At 44.6% G+C, this 21,987-nt stretch overlaps 1 protein-coding gene across 2 annotated transcripts in view; it reads right to left on the reverse strand.

The window, feature by feature from the left end:
* The window catches only part of SORCS3 (sortilin related VPS10 domain containing receptor 3), a 419,433-nt gene that overhangs the window by 76,663 nt on the left and 320,783 nt on the right, over positions 1 to 21,987 (reverse strand). For both annotated transcript variants that reach the window (XM_059730194.1, XM_059730195.1), the window contains exons 8-11: positions 15,153 to 15,242; positions 12,140 to 12,319; positions 6,331 to 6,477; positions 5,657 to 5,759 (exon numbers count right to left, since the gene is read on the reverse strand). In XM_059730194.1, coding sequence (XP_059586177.1) covers positions 5,657 to 5,759; positions 6,331 to 6,477; positions 12,140 to 12,319; positions 15,153 to 15,242 — 520 coding nt within the window. The remainder of the gene's footprint in view (positions 1 to 5,656; positions 5,760 to 6,330; positions 6,478 to 12,139; positions 12,320 to 15,152; positions 15,243 to 21,987) is intronic.

Genomic DNA, 21,987 nt, shown 5'->3' on the forward strand with positions numbered 1-21,987 from the left:
CAGACCCTATTCACTCTCCTTTTCAGGATCCTCTCTCTGCCCATGCATGACACAGGATACTGGGCAAGATGAACCTATGGTGTGACCCAGTGAGTGTGCCTACACATGAATTTCAGCAAGCTTAAATGTAATGTGCATTAAACTAATGCGGAGCAAGTGGGTTTTGGCAGGTGTCTACACGTGGTGGGATTTGGGACAAACTTTAGTCCCAGATTGCTTCAGACTTGCGTGTGCCCCTCTGGCCACCGGGGGGAGCTCCAGCCTCCAGACACATAGCTGCCAGCACTTGGCAGCCAAGGCTGAAGCCAGAGCCAGCTCCCAGCATTTGAAACCCTGGGGTCTGGCCAGCCCCCTAGTGGCTGGACAGCGCTAGAACTAAATTTCCCGCACTAATGTGGAGTAATGCATCTACACATGTGTTAATCCACATTAACTAATCCCACTTAAATTTGATACTTGGTTTGGGCAGGTATCAAATTTAGGCTAACAGTCTAAAATTGCTATTTTTTAAGCTGAGTTAAGGGTGCGTACATGTACACACACGCCCCTAATGTAGCTTAAATTGGGCTAACCCACATTAAATGACCATGTGTAGACATACCCATTATGTTCTTCAGTCATAAAGCAGCACAGCAGAAGTCTTATACACTGAGCCATCCAGTTCCCAACCCCTAATGCTAAGATTATTTTTTAAAGTAGGGTTTATTTTCCCTGCATTATGAAAAAAGAGCTAATATTTTTTCTTAAAAAATAGCAAAAAGAGAAGATTCACTCCTACACATCTGTAACTTCAACAGAAGCACAATAAAAACACACTAATGAAAATGTTAATTGAGCTCCTGACATTTAATATGGGAAAATGAGGAATTAGAGCCCAGATGTATCTTGACACGTTCCCATCAGCATCACAGAATACGGCAAGGCAAGTTGTTGTGACACTCCTGTTTCCAAAAATAAAACCTCGAGAGCAAAATTGCGAGGTGATACAAGAAAGGCTTTGCAATCCGTGCTAACGTCAAACTTCTGCAGAACTTTGGTCCATCTGGTCCAGTGTCCTGTCATAGTCAACCACAGCCAGTGTCATCTGCTATCAAAGAAACTACCAAGAACCCTCCAAAAAACAGTTGTGGGATGACCTGTCCTTCAGGAGATATTCTTTTTTACCCTGAAGAATTAGAATTTGGTTTCTGGCATCATGCATGATTTCCAAATGCTGTGTTCATGGGAAATGTCACAGAGGATGAAGTTGGTTATGTGTATTTTCATACCTAAACTTCAACATTTGGAAGCCAGCTGTCCAGTGAGGATTTTGTGGCTGGCAGCAACAGTATGGGAGAGTATGTGAATGCTGGCACTGTATTTCTACTGCTTCCAGTTGGTTTCCTTTCTGCAGCTATTTCACTAATACCATCTCCCCCCTGCCCCGCAGTCTCATTTGATTCACAACCCACACTAAACTTAACTGAAAGGCCCCCATAATGACCTGTACAGAATTTGGTCCATCCAGGAGTGGAACAAGATGCTGTTTCCCATTAACTTAGATCTAGACTGGACCTCCTGCCAGTATCCTAGTAGTGAAGGTAGTGGAGGGGTGGTGCATTTCCAGACAGTGTCCCTGAGAGTAAGATTGTGATGAAACATTTGTCTGCACTGATGGGCTACTGCAAGACCAGTGGTTGACACTGGTTAACAGAAACAGATACATCAATCCCCACCAGATTAGCCACTTTTTTTGCACAAGGCAACAACAGAGAAATAACAAATAAACCTTTTAAAGGTTAATTATTGTAAGAGGGAAGTTTTTTCCCGAAGCAATGACAGATGGAAAAGGATCTTATTGTCTAGCACTCCAGACCATTGCCCAAAATCTCAGGGCTCTGAGACACGTGTGCAGAACCGGCTCCGACACGCTAGAAACCCAGCTCATTGGAACAGACTCGATTAATCGAGTCTGCTGGAGCATGGAAACTGATGCGCTCTGGCAGCCTGCCGCGTCATGTGTATCAGCGTCCCGGCACGTCTCCACGCTGAAAAAATAGCAGCAGGGCGCTTTGAAATAAAACATGTTCAATGAGCTTTAGTTCAAAGTGCCCCATCGCCATTTTTTCAGCATGGGGACGCATGGGGACTCTGATACACATGACAAGTGGGTGCTTTTAATTTGCATGGCTTGCTAATTGAAGCGCCCAGCGCCATGTCCCACAGTGTGTGTAAAAATGCTCGCATTGTCTTATGGCCTCTGGCACCTTATGTTCTTCCTTTAAAAAAATGCAGTAATTCAAAATAAAAGTGACTGTGATCACTGATTTTGCATATGCTCTCTCTAGCAACAGGTGGTCTGTCAGCAGTGAAGGTCAGCTTGGACAAGCACAGTGGAGCCTGGGTGTTCAACCCAGATCTGTTTGACCTGGATCATCGAGTTGGAAATTGGATGGTACTTTCCTGGCTAAAAGTTGGGCCATTAACAGTGCAGCCCAAATCCCAATCCCCTTTCAGTTATATGTGAACAGGTAGCACTTAAACAGCACACGTAGAAAGGATCTGCTCTGGCTACTAACATCTATCCCATTCTGGATGGTGTGTAATTTTGCATTATTCACTGAAACGTTAACTGCAGAATAACTACATCTAATATCAAGGAGGAACGCTCTACCCTTTAGCCCAAGAGCCTAGTGAGTAGGGCACCTACTTAGGAAATAAAAGACCTAGGTTCTAGACCCCTCTCACTTGCATCTTCCGCTTCCTGCCAAAGTGCCTTAATCACAAGGCTGTAGGCTAAGCAGAGTTAGGGACACGCTCCATGCAGACAATACCCTGGGCTTAGGAATGGACATGACTGGAAGAAATGGATTTAAACCAAACATCTGCATTTGTCTGTAGGGTATGTATATCAACATCAAATCCAGCCGTTAATCATGCTGACTGAACAGAACCTAAATAAAAGGACCGTGCCACCTGCATTTAAGCTAGTGTACAAGTACAATAAAATCACAGAACTGAAAGGACCCTCTGGAGATGTCATCTAGTCCAACTGCCTGCTCAATGCAGACCCATCCCTCTCTAAACCAACCCAGACTCATGTTTGTCAATCCCAAACTTAACTTCCAATGGAGAGGATCCCATATCCTCTCAAGGAAACACGTACCTGTGCTCAGCCAGTCCCAAAGAACTCATATTTTTCCAATACTGCATTTACTCATTCATATCCCTTCTCCACTTCACGCACAGAGGTCAGAATAAAAACACCAGCAGCAAAACAGAGCTCTGCATACTGCCACATCTCAGTGGAAATTCATACCAACCCCACACTAAAATGGGAAAACGTCAAGCTGCAACTAACATGAAGAGCACAAAACTGGTGGGTAATAGCCTAAAAGGACTAGAGTTAACTTAAGACACGTTTAAGCTACAGGACAGCTCCAGTTATCCAAACCCCTTTGGAAAGTACCCATGGAAAAACCACCCGGATGGCTGAATTTGTCAGGAGAAGCGAAACCACAGCATCTTGTAGGGATGATGCATGCTAGCACCGGAGGCATAATGCAAAGCCATCCCAAACTTAAAATATGAAATACAGCAGAGGTGGAAAGAGAACAGATGGTTACAATATACCAACCATTCCAAGTTACTAAAACAAAAGTTATCTGTCAGAAAGTTGAGGGTTTGAATGACCAAGAAGACAGCGTATTGCATAATAGCATAATCCAGGTGCTGCCCACTTTTATTCGCTCATCTATGTAGTCCCATCGCAGTCCACAAGACCACACAGGTGAGTACATGTGGGACACCAGGAGTGAGGGGTCTGCTCCGGGGATCACGCTACCATGCTAGCATCTCTGTGAAACAGCCTAGCAGCTTGCCTATTACATTTGCAAGCCATCCACATCGAAAGCCATTCAGAAAGCACTTTGTTACCCCTAAACAGCTCCCACAGAGCTAAGCATTGTGGAAGCTTTGAGTAGGGTTGGGTTGTTATGTCCATCCTGATTAAGCTGCCTACTGTGAGCAAGCAAGGGAAAACAAAAAGGGGCTGAGATGGTTGTCAGATTAATTACCATGGGTCAGCCATCGCTGGCATTCAGAATTACAACAGCCTGTCATTAAAGTGCTGTGATCTGCCAAAACATGGCTTCACAGAACAACACCACAGCAATGGCCCTGTTGTTGAAGTGCTCTCCAGTACCAAGGGGCAGAGCGGTTTATGAACTCTATGCAGAGACGAGGAGGACACTGAAAATACCTAACTTCACAAGTGTTCATACAGGTGTAACTTGCATTTCATTAGTGTAAGAAACTAGCAGACACATGGCAGAAAAAAACCCCAAATAAACCCTTTGGCCAACCTACAGGAGAGTTACTTCTGAAAGTATCAAGCAGTGGAAACGACACCAGTTTCATTTTTATTTCCGCAGCCATTTCCTTAAGGCAAACAGGACATTACCACACCTCGTGGCAAGGCGTGGGACTGTGCAAGTTACCCCAGATTAGCTGCACATCTGTCCATTCCTGAGTCTAGTGTCATTTATAGAAAACCTCTGGAAACCAGACTACAGATCTGTCCATGCCCATAGCTACACTGTGCCTGAAGCTTAGGTCATGTAAGTTGTACGCACCAGCTGAAAACCGGGCCCAGCATGTGGCCTGGTGTCTCTTCTCCATCTCACAGGTGTAAATTAAATTAATTCTTCTAAAGCCAATGGGTTAACACCAGTGTGATGGGTGTATTTACAATTTCACACAAGGATATACACGCCACGGTGGGATATGCACATATATGTCTCATACTGCACAGAGATATAGAAGAATAGAGCTGGGAGGGACCTGGAGAGCTAGGGGGAGATTGTCTAGTTCCATCCCCTGCTTAAGTCATGATTGATCCTGTCTAAACTATCTCAGTGTGTCTAAGCTGTTCTTTAAAATGCCTAAGGATGGAGGTTTCACAGCCTCGGGGCAGTCTATTCCAATACCTTTTCTACTTGGGAGATCTCAGAGCAACAGCAGAGTCTCCCAATGCCTGAAGAAGGGTGTTTGTGCCCGAAAGCTTGCAAAGAAGAACTTTTTCCCAACTATTTATTAATAAAAGATATTGCATCTACCCAAAGAACCCTGCTCACCACCTTCAGAGTGAGAAACTTCTTCCTAATAGCCAACTTAATTTAGGACCATTACTACTTGTCCCTAGTGGACACAGAAAATAGTCTATCACCATCCTCCTTATAATCACTCTTGGGGTATCTGAAGACTCATCCAAACCCCACTCAGGCTTCTCTACTCCATGCTAAATAATCTCAGTTCTTGCAACCTCTCGACATAAGCCATGTTTTCTCGCTCTCTAATCATTTCTGCTGCTCTGCACTGCGCCCTTTCCAAGTTGTGTAAATCTTCCTTGAAGGGTGGTTCCTGAAACTATATGCAGGGCTCCAGATGGGGTAGGATGATACCCAACTAAAAACATCCAGCTGTGTGAAAAAATGCATGTATATAGAGCCTCTCAACCTTGCCTGTCCTTTCACCGTTAATCCATTCCCCAACACAAACAACCCCCTTTAGCATCCACAACCACCGAATAGCTTGATGTAACCACTGTTTAGCAGCTAACCCCTGCATCTTGGTAAGCCAAGGCTGAACAGCACAGAAATACAAACAAAGTCCTTACCTGTAGCTACCAATAGCCCTGGAGCAGTTTCCTTGCTGGAAATACTTCCTGAAGTATATGGATTCTCTGAGACTTGCAAATGCAGGTGCAAGGAACAGAAGGGCTGCAGATGGGAAGAGAAGGTAAAACAGAATTATTAATATGTAAAAACAAAGATGAGACGAAAAGTGAGCTCCTGGCTTAGTCCTCAGTGCTGGTGAGCAATGCTGACATCCTTCCAAGGATGTCCCTCTCTGGACTCCACGAGCACTGACAGTAGTAAATAATGGGGTATGAACAGTCTCACAAGAAACAGCATGCAGGCACCTAAGGACTGGAGGAACCACTGTGATGAATAACAAGAAAGCACATTTAAACATGTTCTCATTCAGAGTTCGATCTCTTGCAGTTCCCTCCTGGATGCCCAAGCTTTCTAACTGAAATGCTCTGGCGTGTATTGCTCAAGAGGTCAAGCGATCTGATCAGAACAGCCCCGCTGCAGTTTTAACATGTATGAAAATACAAACCAGCTTCAGTAGCTTAAAGCAAAGGAGTCAAAAGGGGGAAGGACTTCAAGCCAATACACTGGCAGGATTTCCATTGACTCCAGCAAGTGTTTTGCCTTGCTGGGGGCTCAGGGATGAAGCCCTTGTAGGGTCTTATCCATTGCACTTTGGAAAAGTCCTGCCACTGACCATCTGGCACTGCACTGGGTCCCCTCGGAGATCAGTGTCTGGAGCCTGCACCAACCGCCAGTCTCTGCCCTTGTTGTAGGTGATGAAAGTCTTTATTTGGTCCTCTATCTTCTTGTTCGCCAGGAATACACCTTTGATCCCTGCTACCTAGGAAAAATGGAGAGAGATGAAAAACCACATCGGCCAAACAGGCCAGAAGAAAACTCAGGTTGGGACTCTTTGGAGCAATTCTCCACAAAAAAAAAAAAAAAAAAAAGTCAGCTCAAACTATGATAAACATAGGGAAAAACATAATTGCATTACTTATACGACAGGCAAATCTAGGAGCTGCCTACCAGGCCAGTACAGGTTCTTTGCTGTAGTACCATTGCAGGCTTACTCCGTGAGAAGTGGGTAGATTAGAGAAGATAACACACCCCTAGCATGGTGCCTATTTCTATTGCGTTTCTCCAGAGGCATACTCATTGGGTTGGGACACTGGGAATCACAGGCTCCTAGAAAAGTAGGATTGGAAAGGACCTTCAAATGTCATCGAGTCTGACCCCCTACCGGAGGTAGGATCCAAACCAACCTACACTAATCCACTGGCTAACCTATAAGCCGAACTACACAATCAACCCTGATGCAACCACAAGCATTTTGCAAGCATTTTGAATGCAGAGAGGATTCTGGAGAGCTATATTGTGTCTGGTAGTTTAGCTCTCAAGAACTATGGTGACTTATGCTGACTTGGGCCCAATTAGTTACTGTGCAGTAATGCACATGTAGACATGTTACTGCACAGTAACATTGTGTGTGTGGACTAACTTTACTCCCAAGTCAGTTGGCACACAGCATTACTGTGCTTTAATGCCTGCACATGTAAGTGCCAGTCTAAATCCACTTACTGAGCACTCAATTTACTGTGCAGTAAATGCATATGTAGACATGCCCTGTAAGCTGGAAAGAGGACCATGTCAGAGGCTGATCTACAAAAAAAATCTCTGCAAACATTAAAGCACCAGGCATCCTGATGCATCACAGCAACATAATTGACACTGCAGTCTGATTACTGAGTGCTTTATAATATGCCTCTCTATGAAACACAGAAATAGAGCAATATCTCTTACAGGAAAATTATCCCAATGCAATTTTATAACATGAGAGAGAGGCATCCAAAATTATGGCACTAAAGATTGGAATCAGTTTTGCAAATCTACAGGGGGGATAAAAACAAAATGCCCTACAAAAATACGGCCTAAAAATCAGTGAAGAGACCCCTTCATCTCCTCTCTCAGGAATTCTTCCAAAAGTTGAACTTAGAATGTGGGTTTTTTTCCCTGTGTTTGATCACAGTAATTTAAGAGTCTTTTTTTGGCCTCTGTTGCACTCATGGAGCTGTCACTGCCTGGCTTCAGTTCAGGAAGGTGTCCTTCTTCAAAAAGGGCTCAAGTATGCATTAAAGTGCCTGAATCCTACTGAAGGCCTAAGGCTCAAAGGTAAATGTACCCTTAGGTGTTTCCTGAACCAGGGCTTCAACAAATAGTTTGTGAGCAGTTTCATTGCGTGGTGTCCAGGATGATGATCCTGGTTAGACAGTTAGAAGTAAGATCTATTGCTGTAGTAAAGTGGTGGTAAAATGGTCATGGCTCCAAAGGCATGATTTTTGAGCCTTGCTCTGGACTTGTGCCAAAGACTACACCAGCTGACCCTGCAAAGGGATGGCACTCTCTTCCAGGTGCTGCCTGCAGAGTTTAACAGACACTGGTCCTGCTATTCAATAATACCTTGTGCTTCTTCCATCCATTTTACAAACCTGTCGAGCAGAACTGTGTGGAGCTCTATTTTTATGAAGGATTTTCAGACTTTGAAACTTGATTTTATTCTGAATCAGAATAAAACCCGCCCAATTCAAAATGCCCCATGGAGGAAATCTCTGAACGTGTTTTGTTGGTTTGTTTCAGGTCACACAAAGGGTTTTATCTGGATGAAATAGCAATATCTCAGCTCCTTTTTTTAAAAGAAGCTATCCTCTGTAATGCAAGCAAAAAGATTCAAAGTTGTTTCCAAATGAAAAATTGAAAAATGCCACCCTGACAATGTTGAAACAGGACATTTGGACATTTTTTTAAAAACTCTGTTTCCTTGGTTTTCTTCCAAAACAAAATTCCATCAAAATCAACCTGGTTTTCAGGAGTATTTCAATGTTGGCAGAATGGCATGTACTGATGGGATGGGGTTCTACTAAAATTTCTCCTTGCAGTTGTGGAGGTAAGTTTGGTCCATATTATACAACCAAAGTAGTGAGGCATGAAGCAATTAAGTGAGTTGCTATCTACTTGCCATAACTTTATGGCAGTAGCTGCATGAGAAGTCATATCCTCCCGTTCCAAAATCGCAAGCTTCGCTGTGCAGATTTATGGAAGAATCCCTGTTTAAAACATTTTAATCCCTCAAGCAAAAATGACATGGTTCTGCATGCTGCATTGGTCCTGCGAACCAGTGATATGTCCCGGATCTGGCCCACAGATTGGCCCTGTGCCACTCATCCAGCCCATCGGGCCCAAGGAATTGAGTACTACTGTTGCAGAGTGTATGATACACAGCTGACAAGTCCCGACTCCACATAGAAATGGGTAATGCTGCACGTAGGCACTAGCTACCTAATTACAAAACAGAAAAATGTCTTCTTCCAGAAGCAGGCCAATATAGTTAAGGAGAGGAAAGAAAAGAAATCTGGTAATTGTCCTTCATTTTGATTCATGCACTGTTTGTCAAGACTTTCTTCCTGCTTTAAATGACCAAAGTAACCCAATACTCTTCTTTGAACAATAACATCCCGGAGCACAAATGCCACCCGCTTCTCCAGAGGGTCAAGGATGAGCAGATTTATGGGCCCAGCTCACTGTGCAAGGTAACCCACCTGTCTAAGATGCCTCTCCGGAAGAACGATGAGCGCTGCCTTCAAGCACGGATTGACAATGACCTTTTCTGATCAGATCCAGATCTGCCCTATTCTATCCTGACTCAGGCTACGCAGTTTCAAGGCACAGACTCATCATGGAAATACAAATCCAGACAGGTGGAAATAAAAACCATGCCACATAGCTTGGTTTCCACTTGTAAAATTGTGATTGCAAATCCTGAAATCTCTATTTAAATCCATAATCAAGCGGGAAGCAACAAATATATACATTGCCGATAGCCATGACACCTACAATTACTGACAATTTTCATGATCTTGATAAACTTCCTGATCGTGTCCTTAAATCAGCATCAGGTTGAAAGTGAGATTGATAATCCCGGCTTCTGTTTTTGTCCGCATGTATTTGCTCCCCCATCCATCAGCAAACTTAGTTATCAGAGATTACTTACTTCTTAGGCAGTTACTATTATGCCTGTGTTTAATTGCCAAGAGAGCACTCAGAATTAATAACAAAAAATTAAAAGATTTCATAGATTTCCTAGACATTAAGGCTGGAAGGGACCTTGTAAGATCAGCAGGTCCAGCCCCCTTTGCCAGCTGGGGCCAAAGGATCCCAGTGAGGTAAGCATCCAAATGTTTCTTAAAAGTGTCCAGAGTAGGTGCTTGCACCACTTCTGGTGGGAGTCTGTTCCAGGTCTTGGGGGCTTGGACAGTAAAGAAGTTTTTCCTTACGTCCACCCTAAAATGGTCTTGGAGGAGTTTATGACCATTGGACCTTGTCATCCCCTGGAGTGCTCTGGTGAACAGGCGATGAACAGATGCTCTCTGCTCTGCAGCTGTTCACATCTAAGAAAGATGAGCCCATGGAAACCAGAATGCACTGAGAAATCCAGATGTTGGGACAGCTGAGATTACCGGAAGATGCTCAGACCGTGGTGATGGGCTTGGAAGAAGAATCTGAATAGAACAGAATACAATAGAGTAGAATAGAAGTAAAGGCATTATGTTCCCAAACTGGGACTTCTGGACCAGTTGCCGCCTCAAAGCACTTACACAGTAACTGCAGTAAAGTAAGATAAAAATACTTGGGAGCCCTTTCCAAAGACACCTTACCACCAAAACAACTGTTATTGTTGTCACAGGGTTATGTAGATATGACTAGAAGGGGACATGATCCATACTTTGTGAATGGCATTGGGGGGAAAAATGCCCCAGTGAGCATCCCTGTAGTCAGGCTGTGAGAATAACTTATTTGCCCCCCAAAAATAGAGATTGGGGTTGATCAAAACCATTTTAAATTCCAGGTGGAAAGCAGTGAATAATTTGGCCTCCATAATGTTCAAAAGAAATAAAAGGAAGCCAAAATGTTTCTTCCTGATGTTTTCAAAATGAAACATTTGGGGGGAGGGGGTTCTTTTCCCCCAAGAACGCATTTCATTTTTGAAGTTGAGCTAAATTTTATTTCTAACAAGGGTAAAAAGACAGTCAGAAATGAAAGTTTTCATTTCAGTTCAAGTAACGTATGGATCTGACCCCAAACATTTTTGTTCCAGTTTGTGTGTCAGAAAAATTGACGCAAAGAAGGTTTTTAATTTTTTTTGGCTTGGCCACTGAACCAAAAAATCAATTATTTGTGCAGCTCTAGTCTGCAGGAAAACAAGCTCCTGTGCCCTTTGAGACCCTGTGGGTTTGGGTGTTTTTCTAACATAATTGTCAAGAACAAAATGGGCATCGTAGAAGAAACAGGGTTTTTAGGAAAGACACAAACATGAGAGGTGAAGACTTGGCAAATTGAAACAAGAGGGCCGGTCTCAGCCTTGAAAGCAGCATGAGAAAAGAAATGCATGGAGACAGCAACGTGAAAGGAAATGGGCAGAACAAAACAGAACAGAAAAACTGGTTTTTCCCAGTGATGGAGACCAAGAGTCACACGAGAAGACCCAGGGGTGGAGGTAACTTGAGCATAGATTCACTCACATGCACAACATCCCTTCATTCAACACAGACCCCAATTCAGCCTGCTCTTACAGTCCACAACCACTGGCTATGGCTTTCATTTTTGTCCACAGCCTCATGCAGGTAAGCTACTTGAGGCTTTCTGAGGGCAGCAAGATCTGATTTAATCTACCTGGGCCTTCAGAGAGGTTTTGGAAACCAGCCTTTGTTGAGCATCAGCTGGGCAAGCTTGGGTGTTTGGGCAAGGTCACGTGGAGCGAGTCACATGTTCTTGTATTTATGAGACGAATGGCCCACCCCAGGCCTGCTCTAGAGATACAGCGATCCCGCAAGAAGGATAAGAAATGTTTCTTTAGGATAAGATTTTTTTTCTCTCTAGAGGTTCCCACCAACTGCCCGGTATGGAGGCTCTGACTCTTTGTAGATCTTCCCCTTGTGTCGCTGCTTAAACTAAAGCAAAGTGCATGGCAGATGTTACCATTTTGAACTGCTTTCCTTTTATGGCCACTCTGCACCGACACCAATGAATATGGAGGGTGATGGAGCATCTCAAAACAACAGCATGCAAAAGGACATGGACTCTATCTGTGGTCAGGGTCATTATTGGGAGCGGAGATTTTAATAGACTGGCTTGTCATCTACTTGAAAGCAACCTGTTCCCAAAATACCCTTCCCTACATGTATCCCTTCATGCACTGTGTCCATGTCATCATCATTCACTCATCCAAACTGAGATCCTAAGAGGATGACTTCCCCCATTCAGGGACCAGTGCCATTTTGGTGCGTGTGGAATAGAGCTTTTTGGGGGCATAATATGCATGGGGTTTTGGGGTGTTCCCTAAATCATTCGTGGGTCTGGCAGGACACTAAGAGGTTTACACTTCTCTGCCATAGAGGCCAGTTGCTGTTCTTAGGGGGAGGTATCACAGACTGACCTTGACTACATACCTCGTAAAGGTCAATGATGATATTCCCTTCCAACCCTCGGCTGCTCTTCACGTTCTCCAAAGCCAAGGTGAAGTAGACCCCCCGGATGTCGGAGATGTAAAGGTTGTAGGTATCGTTCTGGTTCCACTCTTGAACGGCTGCAAACACCTGATTCTCATCTGTGCTGATGATATGCATGTCCTGTTAAAGTAAGACAAAAGGCCTATTACGGTGGATCTCTATATTTCTTTGCCCTTTGGGACACATAGTAATTATTGTGACTTATGGAAGAATTGTGAAGGAGCATGAATTATAGGAGGTGTTAAACAATTTTCTGTTACACCAAGCCAATAAATTACCTCCATCATGACTTTTCTCGGGTTTTTTTTTCCCTTTTTAATGGCCACAGGGTGGGTGAAGGGTTTTCTACATTTATGGTAGCTTCAAGGAGTTTCATCTGGCTTCATTCTTTATTTATAATCTTCAAGTCAGTTTTACCACTGCTAGAAGATTCACAGCCCTGGAGTCTGAAGTCTTCTCTTTGTTCACTAGCGAAGGTACAGCAAAAGCAACGGTGGAGTGGCATGTGCACTGGTGAGCCAACGGGAGCGGGAAAACCACTGCTAGGGATGGTAGGGATGGAATCAAGTCGACAACGAGCCTCTCTCTCAAGGCTGCCAGGAAGGGTGGCACTGTGCCAATGGAGATGTCATTTTTAGAGTCTGAGACACTCGTCCATTGAGAGCTGGCTTGGACTCCACTAGTTCACTCTACATGGGCCTCCAAAGGCCACCCATCAGCCACAGCTAGGTTGCAACGGGTGTCCAGGATGTGAAAGGCTTCATGGCTCAACCTGAACCTCTTTCTCTTATATGACTACCAAGAAGTTCTGCAGATACCACCACTACTTCTTCATATTCTCTTGGAGGGGACTCATTTCCAAATCCCCAGAGCTGGCCGATAACGGTATAAGTCGATTTAACCCTTGCCATCCTTGCTGAGCCACTCAACGCCAGTCAGCAGTGACTGAGTGTTGATTAATGAAGGCCCTAAAGTGTCTATGTTAAATCTTCAGAAAGCTAATTCCCAGAGATCCCAAGAAGCCTTAATTCCTTGTTCTCCTTCTGCACTGAGGAGTTTCTGAACTATCTCATGCACTGACTTTTCCTTTGTTGATAGACACGTTGTCTTTAAAGGATGTCCAGAAAGGAGGGACAGACTACCGCGATAGTTATCAGAGTCTGGGGTGAGTTAAAATCTCAGCTTGTTCATCATCAAGTTGAGCTTGGAGAGAATACCTTGGAGAAACCACAACCTAACACCTGCTTCCAGACCAGAATGCAACGGTCTTCAGGGCTATGCTACGTGTGTCATTTGGGTGAACTGCATGGGGATGTTGCCTAATTCAGGCCTAATTCACCCTGTCAGAGTGACGCGAGGAAAGAAACTTAATCAGCCTCTGATCTTGTTGGGTCTAAACCTGCTCTGCTGAAGGCAATGAAGATTTGCCATTCACCTCGTAGGAACGTGATCTGAGCTGGGTTCTTACCCAACTTCTTTAATTCCTTGAAGACTAAGGACTAAAAGTTGGAGGAATAATCACTCCAGCATCTCAGTCTATTTGACCAGCTGTAGTGGAGATGCTGAATTAGCCCTCGCATGGGTATAACACACATCTGTCTCTGGTAGGGTTCATTAATCTACAGTTGACAGGACAGTTACTATTGCAAAGGCTGAGTGTACTGGTGACCGAGGGCAGCTTGAAACAGGATGCTTTACATGGCTAATGAGATTTCACTATGACAACTTGCTTAAAACCAGTTTCCATTTTTAAATGACTACAGCAGCCCCAGCTTTATGTAACATAACAGTCCAGGACCCAGCCAGCCAACCCTGCCCTTACACAGAGGCCAACAATCCACCGTAACTTCAGCCAATGAAGCCGATCGATAGCCATGCAGTTATTCTTTCATATCACCTGTCATATTTAAAAAAGGGCATCTTCTGGTGCCAATCTATAAAGCAGCTGTTGAGACAGCACTTCTGCAGAATAAATGGATGAAGAAGTTTTAATGGGGTGAGAGTTTATACAACATCTATGTCCCTATCCAGTGAAGAAAAGCCAAGGGAATGCTTGCACCTCGGTGGCATTCACAGGTATCACAATGTAGTTGGATCAGACATGAATTTCAGGGTGGTTTAACTCAGCTGTGATATGTGGAGACCAAAGTGAAAATCCTTCATCATTGCTAAAGACAGGCAGGTGTTTCTTCAGCTTAAGGATAAAGCAAGCAAAAATCTTGCAAAAATCTCCCAACCTGCTGGACTGTCCCGCCAAGTGCTGCAGTAAAGATTTTTGTCCAAACTCAAAGGAATGAAGAGCTTGTAAGATAACCAGCAACAGAGATGAGAGAAAGGTCAGCTTGCAGATAGCTCGGGCCATACAGCTCCCTTTTGACAGACAATACAGCTCCTACTCATCACCAGTCAGTCGTGCAATGGATTTATGTGTCTGAGCATTCAGTTTATTTTATGCCACCACTTTTGCTGAGGATGGAGCAGAGGAGGGGTGGGAGGCTCTGAGGGAGTCAGGTACACTCCCATGATTCATTGCCCGGTGCTACTCACAGGTGAGAAATGCCTGAGGGTTTTCTGAATAACAGCGGTCAGCTATTGTCCTCTCCAGACCAAGCATGGAATTCCCACCACTTTGACCCTTGCACATACATATGCTTAAAACAGGCAAGGTGCAAGCCAGGTGGGTTATTCCTGGCCATAACTGGCACTACAACCAGCTGCAATATTACTTGTGTGTGGAAGGGCAAAGTTTCTTCCATTAATTCTTTCCTGCCTTCATAAGCATCACAGAGAAACAAGGAATCTATTCCAAGGAAGGGGCACACGTGCTTTTGGGTTACCCTAGCAAAGGAACGGCAGTAGAGAGATGCTCCACTGTAACTCTATCCCATGGAGCAACCCATGCTGCGTTAGGGGCTGCGCATCTCAGGGCTGTGCTGATAAGAGCGGCATTTACCTTTGGTAACGAATATTTGGGCAATTTAATCTGAGCAAACGGCTCCCGCTTGTACGATACATAGTAATTAGCTCTTCCACCAGCAGTCACCTGTAGGAATGCAAAAGAGAAAGAGTGAAACCTCCTTGGAGCGCACCCCACTCCACAGGTTGGAAACCATTGCTTTTTACATCACTGGTCAAAGGACTGAGGCTCAGAGAAGTCTACCAGCCCTGTAAGCATTTGCATGGTCCCATCAGTTCACTTCCAGACCAGGAAGATCTGATGTATCATTACATGCATCAAGTTATAGCAGAATCCAATGTCTCCCCTGATTTTAACAACTCATATCAGACAAAAGAGAATTAAACTGGTTCAGGATTAAGGCACTGGACTAAGATGAAGAACGTTGTCTGAGACAGATAGACAATAGACTTATGTCCCCGTGCCTCAATTCTCTCTCTGTAAATAGAAGATGATAGTATCCTTTCCCTCCTACTCTTTGTGTCTCTTGTCTATTTACGCTGTAAACCCTTTGGGCCAACCATGAATCTGTACAGGATGACTAGCAGAAGAAGTCAATATAGTGCAGCGTCGTACACATTTTTCACACAAGGTATAGCTTCTGCCACCTGAATCCTATGACCTGACCTCTAGGATAGCTTGCATCGCTAAAGTATTGGTTCCCTGAAAATCACATTGCCTTTGAAATAGTGTGGTGGAAGGGAACTGATAGTAATGGGAATGATGTGATTTTATGGACTGTATACTCACTACCTGTCAAGGCTATGTGCAAATGCCCTGCGTGGGTAGGAAGCCAAGATCCCCTGCTTTCCAATGGTATGTGACATTCATTCCTGGCCCCGATCATTTGTGAGATATTGAATTTTAAATCCACGGCTGTTTCTCAAGTCTTTCAGAGAGGGTTCTTCTGGGCACTGTTTCAAGGCTGACTATAACAAGTCTCAGATCTGTGCCTTTTCCATTCTCTGCTGCTTTGGCAAGTTCACAGGTTTGGAGATAATACAATACACAAAACACTTCTTTATTATATGGAATGTCATTTACTGCCTATTTAAGTTTCCAATAAAGCAAACAGAAAGGACTTTGATTCCTTCACAGATAATTTTTTTTTTTTTGTTAAATCTTTCAGTGATATTTCAGAATGGGCTTAGAGAGTCGACTGCTGCAGCATCAATTATACTCTCAGCAATGATATTATCTATAGATTGTGGCGTGCTTCTCTAGAGAAGCTGTCATTCAAAGGACACCGTATTCCTGGTCATGATGCACGTGAATTTAATATCTGATCTATGCAGGATGAGGCTTTTCTACCGACAGCTTGAAAAGGGAGGTAGGGGATAAGTGTGGAAATAGAGCATGAATTGTAAGTAGAATTCCCCCTCCCCTTTAATTGTTTTGCTATTGCTATTAAAATGTGATTACCACCTAGAGGCCCAAGTAGAGATAAAAGAGCAAATATTATGCAAAGCACTGAGCAAAAACATAGTAAGAAAGAGCCCCTGCACCAAACAGCTTAAAGTCCTGAAAGACGAGATGGAGGACAAAAAGGAAAGGCAGGTACAGACGCATGAAACTACTTGTCCCCGGTCACACAAGGACAGAGAAGAAGCCAGGATGGTAACATGGGTTTATTTTCAATCCCACTCTGTGCCCAACAAATTCACAACATGGGAAGTCCCCCGCCTCAGATTCGCGCCTCCTGATGGGAGGATGATGGAAGGGCCATGAGAGTTATTTCCTGCGGCACCTCTGTTGTGCTCCCATTAGCCCGCTACATGAGGTTTATGCTGGAGAAAATAGGGCCAGCGGCCACTTAAATCTCAGTTTATGTAGTAAGTGTTTGATCGAGCTGTTTCGGCTCTACAGAGCCAATCGAGACAGCCCTTCTAATAGTTGCTTAATCCATGTAAGACGTGTCCTTCCCTTCCTTTCTCACCGTGCTGCTCTCCATCCTGATGGCTGGATCTTCAATTAGTACAAATTAGAATCCCTTCACTAAACCAATTCGTCCCAGTTGTGGGTCAGGCCCAAGATCCCAGATCCCACTGCTCTTTTTGGAGCCCAAAGGAAGCAAGGGAAGGACGCGTCCAGTAACAGAGGGATGACTTACCAAAACTCATGGGTTCAGTCGCCAGATCTTCTCATTGACTTGTCAACCTTGAGCAAGCCCTTCACCTCTCTTTGGCATGGGGGTAAGATTACTTAATTTTCCCCACAGGGAAGCTGTGAGGATTAAAAAATACTTAGGAACAATCAGAAATTCTCGGGGTAATGTCATCCAGGGGGAAAGCATAGACCATAGACATACCATGTCTCCTATGGTCACTGGTAACCAAGCACGAATGTGGGCTTGAACTAGGAGGGGAAGTATTTGCAAGTCTTACATCAGGCTTGTCACCCTGACAAAGATTTAGGATGATCAGAAAGTAGGGCTGGAAGGGACCTCACAAGGCCATCTAGCCCAGGTCCCTGGTCAAGGCAGGATCAGTCCTGACTAAACCATCCCAGCTAAGTGTCTGCCCAACCAGCTCTTGAACACACCCAGGGATGGAGAATCCAGAGTTTCTCTAGGTAACCTGTTCCAACACTTGGCCACCCTCAGAATCAGAAAGTTCCTCCTAATCTCCAACCTCAGTTTCCCCTGCTGCAACTTGAGGTCATTGCTCCTAGTCCTTGTCCCCTGGGGCTAATGGGATGCTAATCTTAGTCAGGATCCGATCTTGGCATGATTTAAACCGATGCTAACAACAGTGCCCCCAAAACGATCAAGCCTTCAGTAGTGTCCATGCATTTCTGGCAAGCTCATTGAAAGGGAATGAATTTTGCAAGACCCAGTTTAATTTATTTTGATGAACTTTTCCTTTTCATAGAAGCAAACTTGCCAGCATTGTAAATCCCAGAGATTATTACAGCATTTTCCCTCCAACGCCTCCTTTTATTTCATCTTTGATGGATGTCACCCAATTATTTGCTCTGCACTCATCAGTCATGCTCAACACAGAATTAGCTGGGTTTGTCTTTTCCCTCCTCCTTTTGCTAATGACTGGCTCGTTAATCTGATTTCCTGGACTTCTATTTTATGGGTTTAATTGGGCTGCTGGCCAGTGGAAATGATTCCTTTGGAGAAATGTGTTTGCCATTCAACACATCTGTCTTTCCTGACTTCTGTTCACTCTTCCTCTTTCCACCTCTTCTTTAATTCCTCTTCACTTTGTTTCGAAAGTAGAGCTCAGCTGCTTGCATTTTTAATTCTTTTGGTTGCTGCATGGGAATAAATCTGTGTTCTCTTGAATATGCTACCCCATGACATATAATAGCTTGCAGAGCAGCCTAATGGACTTACCACTTGCATCAGAAATGGAAGATGATTGAAAGGTTTTCATTAGTGTGAGCAAAGAATTATGCAAAATTTACTACGGAGCCTGCGTGTTCACTGATGTGCAAAGAACAGTGTTGACCGGTTGCTCACCCTAATGCAAGATTGAAGAACACAATTTCTTAGGGGTTTTTTTTTTAGCTTGAGGCACAAGAAATTTTGCTCAACCAAAACCCACCCATGTCATTGGAAAGGAACTCAGGAAATGGAATTAATGGAGCTCTCTATAGAAAGACACTGAAATGAACTTCCTATTGTGTAAAGCTTCAATAGGATCCAAACCAGAACTGGCCCTCACAGACCACAGGCCCTAACAGGCAATGCTCTCTCTTGCTCTCAGCAGACTGGGTCCTTGAGGTTGGGAACTACATTTTCTAGTAGTTCTCCCTCTTTTTTGACGATGTGTTGTAAAGCAATATGGCATCTTTAGATCTACGGCGCCAACTTGCAAGTCGATTTGTGACCTGCAGGAAGATTTCTGTCTCTCCTCCTGCTGCTCAGATAAGAGTCATACTAAAGAAACAAGGAGGCACGTCAGCATGGAAACTATGGATGAAGCAAGGCAGAGGAGGAATCTCAGATGACTTTACCAACGAGTAGCTTTCTGGTAGCCCTACTGTTCTAGGCATGAACTCCCCTCTGCTCAGAGGATCAACCTGAGCTGCTTGACTAGGGGCAGAAATTGCACATCAACCAGTATAAATGATCAGAAAGCAGTTCAAATCTGTAACACAACTGAAGCTTAGTGCACATAAACTTATTTTAAAATACCTGAAACTGTTTTAAGATAAACCTGGATGGATGTAATATGAGACTTAACTAATTAGGTTAAATTTACTGAACTTCCATCCTAGATCCCCTCCAGATTCAAGTTAACTCACAGTCCCCCTGGAGACTTTGCACCTCCCCTGCAAACCCTCCCTTGCAGGGTGGGTGGGCTAGCCTTGCCCCAAACTGGGCCACTGCAGGCACATGGCTGCATTTCCGGAATCAAAAGTGAATGTCTATTCACTTGCTTATTGGTTCAATCTATGCAGCTTAGCCTGCAAATACTGAACTGATTCAGCCTTGGGCTGTTTGACTGTTTGTACTTAACCTTTATGACCAAGGGGCCACCTTTCTCAGACAGAACCAGAACAGAGGTGACCAACTCTGCAAATCTGCATGCTCTCACAGATGGAGAATTTAAGTACAGCCTCCAGTTAATGGGACAAGGCACTATTCCTCTGACTGAACGTAACATGTAAATGAGTGTTTTACCAGACACAATAGGTAGAGGTGCACTGATACATCAGTCCAATATCAGTTTGGTACTGATATCAAGAAAACTGGGTGTATTAGATATCGGTCAGATGGCGCCAATAATTTGGCCAATAAATGCTTGCACTGTGCATGGCTGCAGCACAGGACTCAGGCAGCGAGGAACAAAGCCCGGCAGCGTGGAGAGCTGCCTCCAGCTGGTAAGTCCGGTGTGGTGGAGGGGGAGGAAGGGGTGGGGGTGCAGAACAATACCCCCTTCAGTGAGGGAGGGGACAGGGGCAAGGGCAGGGGCAGGTGCTAGCCAGGCAGGGCAGGAGGGGCCAGAGCCACAGCTCACGTGGGGGTGTGGATCCTACTGCTGCTTGCACCCCGGGAGGGCAGGCAGGCATGTGCCCCCCTGGCTCTGTGCAGGGCTCTTCTCGACAGGGGCTGGGCTCGGAGCAGGCTCTGGCAGCGCCGGGAGGATCTTGCATCCACCCCAAATTTTGCTGCCGCTCCACTCCCAGCACCACCACTGCCAGCTGCCTGGCGCAGCCCTGGCTTTTCCTGGCATGTGGGTGGAGGTGGAGCATTGAGCCGGGGCTGCACCAGGTAGCTGGCGGCACTGAGAATGGAGCGGCGGTGAAATTTGGGGTGGATGCAGTGTTCTCCAAGCACTGCCGGTGCCCGCTCTGAGCCCAGCCCCAGCTGAGAAGAGCCCCATCCAGCCCACCCGCCCCGTGCCCTCCCAGGGTGCAGTGGCAGGAACTGCTCCCCCACCCCACGAGCTGCAGTCCAGCCCCATCCCCCTCACTGCCTGGGCAGTACCTCCCCCTGTCCCTGCTCCCTTCCTCACCACGGGAGGCGTTGATCTGCCCCTCCACCCATGCCTCTTCCCTCCCCTTTCACCACACTGAATTTACCAGCTGGAGGCAGCCATATTGGAAATCGGATTGGTATCAGCCAACACGCCTTCTTAAATATCGGCTATCAGTATCGGGTGCAAAAATTTCTATCGGTGCACCCCTAAAAATAGGTTAACATCCAAAACTTTGTTCTTTCCTTGCTCTCCAGCAAAGCAAATGGGGAAACTCCATTAAAAAGCTGAACCCTTGGCTTCCTTTGGACATCATTTAGAATAAAAAGCTGGAACTTACTGACAAAAAATTAATCCCATTGATGGTTCCTCCTGCTTTTTGATCAATGAACCTTCCCAGTAAATAACCAATACCAGTTTAAGAACAACGAGCTGATACCTCAATGGCACCACTGATTTGCGTGCGCCATTCAACCCTGTAGCACCCCTGCAAACTGCTGTAGTTTTGATTATTCCTTAGGCTCCTTGCAGATATAGAATGACCTTTATTGCACCTGAGAACAGAGCATGGTGGAACCATATTGTGTTAAGCTTGCCATGTTTGCTACTTTGACTTGGAATTATTTAGTACTAAATTGTACCTTAGCTTTACACAAGTTATCTAGGGGAAGTGGGAGACTACAAACACAACCCCAATCCTTCTGTGCGTAAGTCACCCAAGGGGGAGGTGGAGAGATTTTCTGGTTACAGAGGGAAAAGAATATCACTGTGATCTAATAATAAAAAGTATTAATATATATTATATTACTACATAATATATATATTATATAAATTATTATTATTAATATATTATTCATATTAACAATTGAAATAATGCAATGTATATTCTTCCTCTATTGCTTAGCAGAGATTAGGCCTTCAACCATCCCTTCCAGACCTTCCTCAGCGGTGCTAAGATGCCCCTGCAGCTACGAGCATAAACCAGTGCCTAAAAGCTCCAATGTGGCCCTAAATCATTCCTGTGGTCTTTCACACGGCATCGTGCAGGACCTATAATACTAACATAATACACAATTATCTATTCATGAGCATACGTCTGTCAGTATACTGCAGTCCTGCAATGGGCTTAACACTTCTTGGTGCTCAGCTCCCTCTAGCTCCTGTTGCAGTCAGTGCTTTATAGGCTTGATACAAATTTACTAATGCATAGCCATTCATTTAACTCAATTGCCCGAGATTCAGTGACTTCAGACAGTTTCTTCTCTCTTAGAACAGGCCATGGAAGCTCAGATACAGTGATGCAGCAGTTAGAGATAAAATACTCTGACTTTTTCATAGCAACTCCCATACTAAACACATCCACCGTTGCACCAAAGAAATCAAACAGACAGCACAGCACA

The sequence above is a fragment of the Alligator mississippiensis genome, chromosome 6, assembly GCF_030867095.1.
Source record: "Alligator mississippiensis isolate rAllMis1 chromosome 6, rAllMis1, whole genome shotgun sequence".
Taxonomy (NCBI): Eukaryota; Metazoa; Chordata; order Crocodylia; family Alligatoridae; genus Alligator; species Alligator mississippiensis.